The sequence below is a fragment of the Cataglyphis hispanica genome, chromosome 11 (assembly GCF_021464435.1).
Source record: "Cataglyphis hispanica isolate Lineage 1 chromosome 11, ULB_Chis1_1.0, whole genome shotgun sequence".
Lineage (NCBI taxonomy): Eukaryota > Metazoa > Arthropoda > Insecta > Hymenoptera > Formicidae > Cataglyphis > Cataglyphis hispanica.
Window position 1 is genome coordinate 80,306 of NC_065964.1, and position 6,299 is coordinate 86,604.

General features: G+C 43.7%; 2 protein-coding genes across 2 annotated transcripts; both read right to left on the minus strand.

Moving 5' to 3' along the window:
• Nucleotides 1-234: 234 nt before the first annotated feature.
• LOC126852888 (stromelysin-2-like) lies at nt 235-1,827 on the minus strand. The gene is made up of 2 exons (XM_050598170.1): nt 1,629-1,827; nt 235-1,439 (listed from the first exon to the last, which is right to left on the minus strand). The coding sequence occupies exons 1-2, from the start codon at nt 1,825-1,827 to the stop codon at nt 235-237; spliced, it is 1,404 nt and encodes a 467-aa protein (XP_050454127.1).
• A 3,171-nt stretch (nt 1,828-4,998) lies between these two features.
• LOC126852889 (uncharacterized) lies at nt 4,999-5,805 on the minus strand. Its single transcript, XM_050598171.1, has one exon. It carries the CDS (start codon nt 5,803-5,805, stop codon nt 4,999-5,001), a length of 807 nt encoding a protein of 268 aa, XP_050454128.1.
• Nucleotides 5,806-6,299: the final 494 nt, after the last annotated feature.

The following is a 6,299-nucleotide window of genomic DNA, read 5'->3' on the forward strand; positions in this document are numbered from 1 at the left end:
TCGAGCTTTCTTAGAGTATCCCGCGTTATCCTCGCGGTTTCGTTCGGGGAATCTCGATCGATCCTCGAAGGAGTGTTGCTGTTGCGATGATCCCATTTCCGCGTATATCTTCGTTTGTTGTTTCATTCGCGAGCTTCGCCGTTAATAATAGAGCGCTTAATGACAGGATGGTCTTTATATATCCGCGTCAAAATTGCCCCTTCTTCGCCCCTTCGTATTCTATTTTTAAAGATATTACGGGAAGTCGCTTTCGTCGTCCTCGTCGGCGTTCTCGGTCGAGTCGTCGAGGCGATAGACGCGACTGAGGAGATCCCGTAATTGTCGTAATAGCCCGTCCGTGGGGCACTCTATACCGAGAACGCGCAGGTCGAAGGGACCCGCCGAGGTAACGATATTCTTAAATTCGTTAAACGCGTAAAATTGACGTTTAGCGAAGAAGTAAAGATTACCATCGATGTATCGAAAGGCCGACGTTATCGCGGATGGTATTCCGGGAAATATATCTTTTAACGGAGCGTGTTTAACGACTAGTATGCGGCACTCGTCGATCTCCGCTACTTTGTCGTCGTCGTAGATAGCGTAGGTTCGCCTCGAGTGCGTGTTTATCGCGGCGTTGATCTTAGCGTTTCGAGAAAATCCGATACTGTGAAGGGATCTAGGCCAATTAGGTTTCAACCTAAAACTGGGATATTCCGCGAGATAGATCGCGTCGTTCGCGAATAGAGCGAGATCGCTCGAGGGTCTTTGATACGCGGCGGATAGACGCGTGAAGTTGTTCGGAAGAAACGTCGCATATTTCGTTAGCGTCATAGGTCTACCGTAGCGTTTCTCGGTTAGGTCGATCGACCATACGTTGCGTCGGTTAGATACGTACAAACGTCGATTCATTATTAAGGCCGCGTCTAGGCGCCGTAAAGCGCAAAGATCTTCGCGTGACGGATCGGTCGGCGCGACGCCGGTCGTCGGCGCTACGGTGGTAGTGGGCGCCGCGGTGGTCGCGGGAATCGCGGGCCGATCTCCGTCGTCGTGAGATCCGTACAGATTCTGTACAGCGAGGATATCCTCTACGCTTAGTTTAACCGGATATTGAAGCTCGTTGTCGGGTATATACGGAAACATCACCGAGTCGTTACGCATGCTGTGCTGCAGACCTAAGGTGTGACCGATCTCGTGAGTTAGCGTTAGCAGCAGATGGTATTTGTCGGAGGGATTCTTGTTCAGAAGCACATGCCACGGCACCTCATCGTCGACGTGCACCTCCGAGGCGAAGTCGACCGCTCCGGGGAGAAACGCATGAGCTAGGCCCCCGCCCGGACCTTCGAAGGCCGCCGGGCAGACGTCGCCGTTTTCGACGTTCGCATAGGTATGAGCGCCCGTTCGATACGATATCAATATATCGGGACGTTGCGAGTCGCGCGCGAACCTCAACGACGAACTCGCTGCTCATAGCGCGAACGCCGCTTCGGTCGTTCGTAGGAGTTCCTCGCTAGCCACTTGAAAATTCCACGTGAGTCTCGTTTTCGGCCATTTCTTCGCGAATGGGCTGTACGCGCGATCGGGAATGTCCGCTAGACCGCATCGCGGTTTGCGCATGAGATTGAGCGTATCAGCGTTTAGCGCGCCATTACCAGGTAGTTGATAATATTCTTGAAACAGTGACAGCGCGCGACGCAGAGACGTCGCGTTATCGGATGACAGCGATCTCCCGCCATCCCTCAGAAAACCGTACGCTCGTAGAAAGCGGAACGCTTCCGTTCTTTCCGGATCGACCGGCGTCGCGACGTTGCGGACGAGCGTCGCCGCTAGAAAGAGAAGAGCCGTAGTCATCGCGCGAGATACCGAACGCGATTGATTCGCGTTTTAGAGGACACGTCTATTTTTATCCGCTTCGAATTTGAATATGAGGTGGGGGGATATTAGAGCGAGAGAAAAGAGATAGACGCGAATGCGCCAATGATTTGTTCGAGGAAGCGGATTTTCCTCGACGGCGACGAAGGTCAGTCGAGTATCCGAGATTTATGCGATAAATACGATTGGAATATATATCTAATAAAAAATGTATATCTAGTAAAAAAATGTATATCTAGTAAAAAAATGTATATTTATCTCGAAAATTCTTTTCTGCGACGATTCGAATATTTAGAAGATTCTCGAGTCTTTCGCGATTTTCTATTTTCAGTATTATTATCTGCGGTTTGAGTCGTATCGCGATATCCGCATCATCGTGCTCATCTTTATAAAATGCGCGACCGCTGTAGAGAACATCAATGTGTTATTGTTCGCGAAATAGTATAGTTCGAGAAGTATAGTTTATAATGGATTTGATAAATCGCATAGTAAAATCGTCGGAATATGTGACTATTAACGGCGATTTGATAGCCATTAAGGCGAACATATTACAAGATATCGCGACCGATTTGCAAGAGGAGACGCAAGGGGTGTTAGAGGAGAGCCCCGAATCATTTAAAATTGAGTTTCGAGTGGAGGGACACGACCAGATTTTGGAACTAGTGTAAGTATTAAACGCGTGAGAACGTTTATCTTTTTATTCGATTCTTCCTATCTCTCTTTATATATTTATTTACTTTTTGTTCCTTTAGACACAAAATAGAAAATTCGGTGAAGATCGTGCGAGAGACGCTATTCGAGCTTATAAATAGATCGAGAATGATCGCGGCGCAGGCCAAGAGAGTTCGCGGGGCGTTGTGCGACTCTCGGGATCGCGGCGACGAGGAGATCGAACCGTCGGTGAGTCTCGAGGAGATCGAGTTGTCCGCGAGCGAGAAGTAGCGCGGTGAGTATTTTGCGCGATCTTATAACTTAAATTATCTATAATGTAAAAAATGTATTCGTTAATAATGGTTGTTTTATTTGCAGATAAAATGGAGAGCTTCTCGCGCGCGTTCGCGCGTATTTTTTATATAATTTTTTATATAATTTTTTTATATAATTTTTTATAATAATTTTTTTCATTACATTTTATATTTTATATATTTTTATTATTACATTTATATTTTATATATTTTATATATTTTTATTATTACATTTATATTTTATATATTTTTATTATTACATATATATTTTAATATCTATACACGTTTATTATACATTTTATTATGATGTAAAATAAAATCGCTTGTAATTATAAATGAACGATGTGATTTAACTCTTTCCGTTTTTGCTTCCTTTCTCTCACATAGCCTATCCTTCTCTAATTAGTCTCGCCTCGCGTCGCGCTTTGCTCTTATCGCGCTTCGCTCTTATCGCGGTCGCGATGAGCGAAGGAAGATTCGTTCGCGTAATAATGCGTGCGAGTTTTATTCTTTAAAAATACATTTTTTTTATCGCGCGATGCGTAATAAGCGTCACGGAGGTAGAGGATACGCGGTGAACGATTATCGTTGTATTAATATGTATATTTTTAAATAAAATATATAATTGAAAAGTTTGTAATACATTATGCAATTTATAATATTATGATACATAGTCTACTTTTTTCTAATTAGTCTCGTCTCGCGTCGCGTTTCGCTCTTATCGCGATCGCGATAAGCGAAGGAAGATTTGTTCGCGTAATAATGCGTGCGAATTTTATTTTTTAAAAAATACATTTTTTTTATCGCGCGATGCGTAATAAGCGTCACGGAGATAGAGGATACGCGGTCAACGATTATCGTTGTATTAATATGTATATTTTTAAATAAAATATATAATTGAAAGATTTGTAATACATTATACAATTTATAATTGAAAAGTTTATAATACATTATACAATTTATAATATATTATACAATTTATAATACATTATACAATTTATACTAATATTATGATATAATATTATGATATAATATTTAATATGATATAATATTACGATATAATATAATAATATATGTTAAAATTAAATATAATTCAAATCGTTATATAGCTCAAACCATTATTTCGCTCCAACCACCAATCGCGCAATTTGCAAACGTTCTCCAACGCGCAATTCTTCGCGTGATATCCGCAGCGAAGGGCCCGCGGAGCGTTTAGTATCTCTAGTCGACCGATGTCCTCGAAATCGACGTCGATGGTCTCGATGGTGACGTCGCGATCCTCGACGCCTTCCAGGATCTCGGCGAGCCACTTCTTTTTTTCGTAGCCCTTGACGTATATGCGTACCGTGAAATCGGGACTAGTTCCACGGCGAACGGCGTCTCAAACGAGTCTTTTCATCGACCCGTAATTAACGTGTCCGCTGTTCCACTTCAATTGATGATGATTATTGATTAACCAACAAGCTTGCGTTTTCTCCGCTTTCGTTAGCAAATTCTACGACATTGGTGCGCGAAAGATATGATGCGTTAATTCTTTACCGTCTTTCAATATAGCTATCTCTTTCGCGACAAATTTTTCGTTTAACGATAAAACCTTGAAGGTCGGCGAAGATCGGCGTGTCCATCTTCGACGCGAGTCGAGGTTAGAATGTTCGCTTCTCTAAATTTCCTCTTTTTTAAACGTTTTATTCTCCCTTCATATTTTTATTTATCGCTATATTAGATTATTCTACACGATTCTGCGCACGATGTTAGTAAACGGATTATACTCTACTACACGATCGTGAATAATGAGGCAATAGGCTGTGGTGTTAGAGGGAACGTTCTCCTTGCAGTCGAACTCTGTACGAACGTCCACGGTGGCGCTCTTAATGGATTCGTTCTGTCGAGAACAGTCGATGACTACTATCAGACCGAATGTTTTAAATTTAGCTAAATTAAAGAGCGTTTTGTCTTTATCGCATCCGTATTCCGTAGTACGTTTTTCGAAATTTCGAGTACATGTCGTACAGCACCGCGATTTTATTTTTTTCGAAATTTAGATTCATATCGTCGTAAGGATAAAAATCTGAATTAAGATACAGTTTGACGTTAGTTAGTTTACAATCGTCAATTATGGAAGCATCTTGAAGCAGAACGTTCTTCCTTCCGGATTGCAGCGCGAAGATAACGTAACGCGGTTTCTCTAGTTGCGTCGCCACTTTAACCGCCCACGAATGTTGGTCGTGCTCTGCAGAAGCGGAAACTCGTAGAGATCCCACGAACGAAAAGCGACGCTCAAATATCTTCCGCTTTCCAATGTACGCAATAGCGTTAATTTATTAATATCGTTTAACACTACGTAAGGCATTCGCCATTGTATCTTTAATAGAACGATCTTAGGTTCATGTGATTCGCGTGATACAAGACAATTGTGATCGTTGCGCGCTCGTATCAAGATAAGTTCGTGTCGCGCGTTGATCACGACGCGCTTGTAATCTTCGCAGAAACCTAGCAACACGCTGAGAGGTACGCAGAAGTTAAAATCGTCGATCACGTGACTCTTCGCCGCGAAGTCCCATCCGGCGTTTTGCAATATGCTGCTTCTCTCGACCGTCAGCGACGCGTAGTTCTTGATCGTGCTCGTTATCCCGACGTTTTTGCTTCGATCGATCTCCACCCCATCGAGCTCGTAGCGAATCTCCTCGAACATGAACGCGGCGCAGTTGTTCACCAGTTTTGTCGAACTTTCACTCTTCGCGCTCGATGATTTCCTCGACGTCGAGCTTTCGCTCTCCGCGTCCGACGGTTTCTTCGACTCGAGTCTGCCCTGTATGATGTAGAGAAAACTCTCGCAGGGTAAGGTGTACAGCTCCTGTTGTTGTATAGGAATTCGTATCTCGTCGCTATTTTTAAATGTGGTATTAGCGTAAGGGTTGTACGTGTGAGTCTCGATCTTGACGATGCGATCGTCGAAGATTGGTTCTCCGGTGATACTCAAGATGTCGCTCATTTCGCTCTTACGCATAAGCAGTTTTCGGAACGATGAAACCCAAGGAACGCAGAAAGGTCGCGTTGACGACGGTTAATTTTCCGCTTCTCTTTCCCTTTCTTCTCTTCACGTCTAGGGACGACGCTACGGCTACGATAGGCGCGCTTCTCGCGTTCGACTCGTTCACGACGAGCATCGCGCGCGTTCGTCTATCTTCTTCGTCGCGCGTGCAGACGAATCGTTAAGCGGGGAGCACACCCTTTTGCATAAGCGCATAACCATAAACATAAAGAAATTGATTGGTCCACAAATGTATGCATAAGAAAATGAACCAATCAATTTCCTTATACTTATGGTTATGCGCTTATGGAAAAGTGTGTGTTCCCTGCTTTATCTCCTCGCATCGAAAGTCGATCGACTTTCCATTCTGATGCACGACGCGCACGGTTACATCAGTTATGATTCGCGCGATGATCGGGAGGTAAATGATTCGCGCGGGAATCTCCGACAATTTA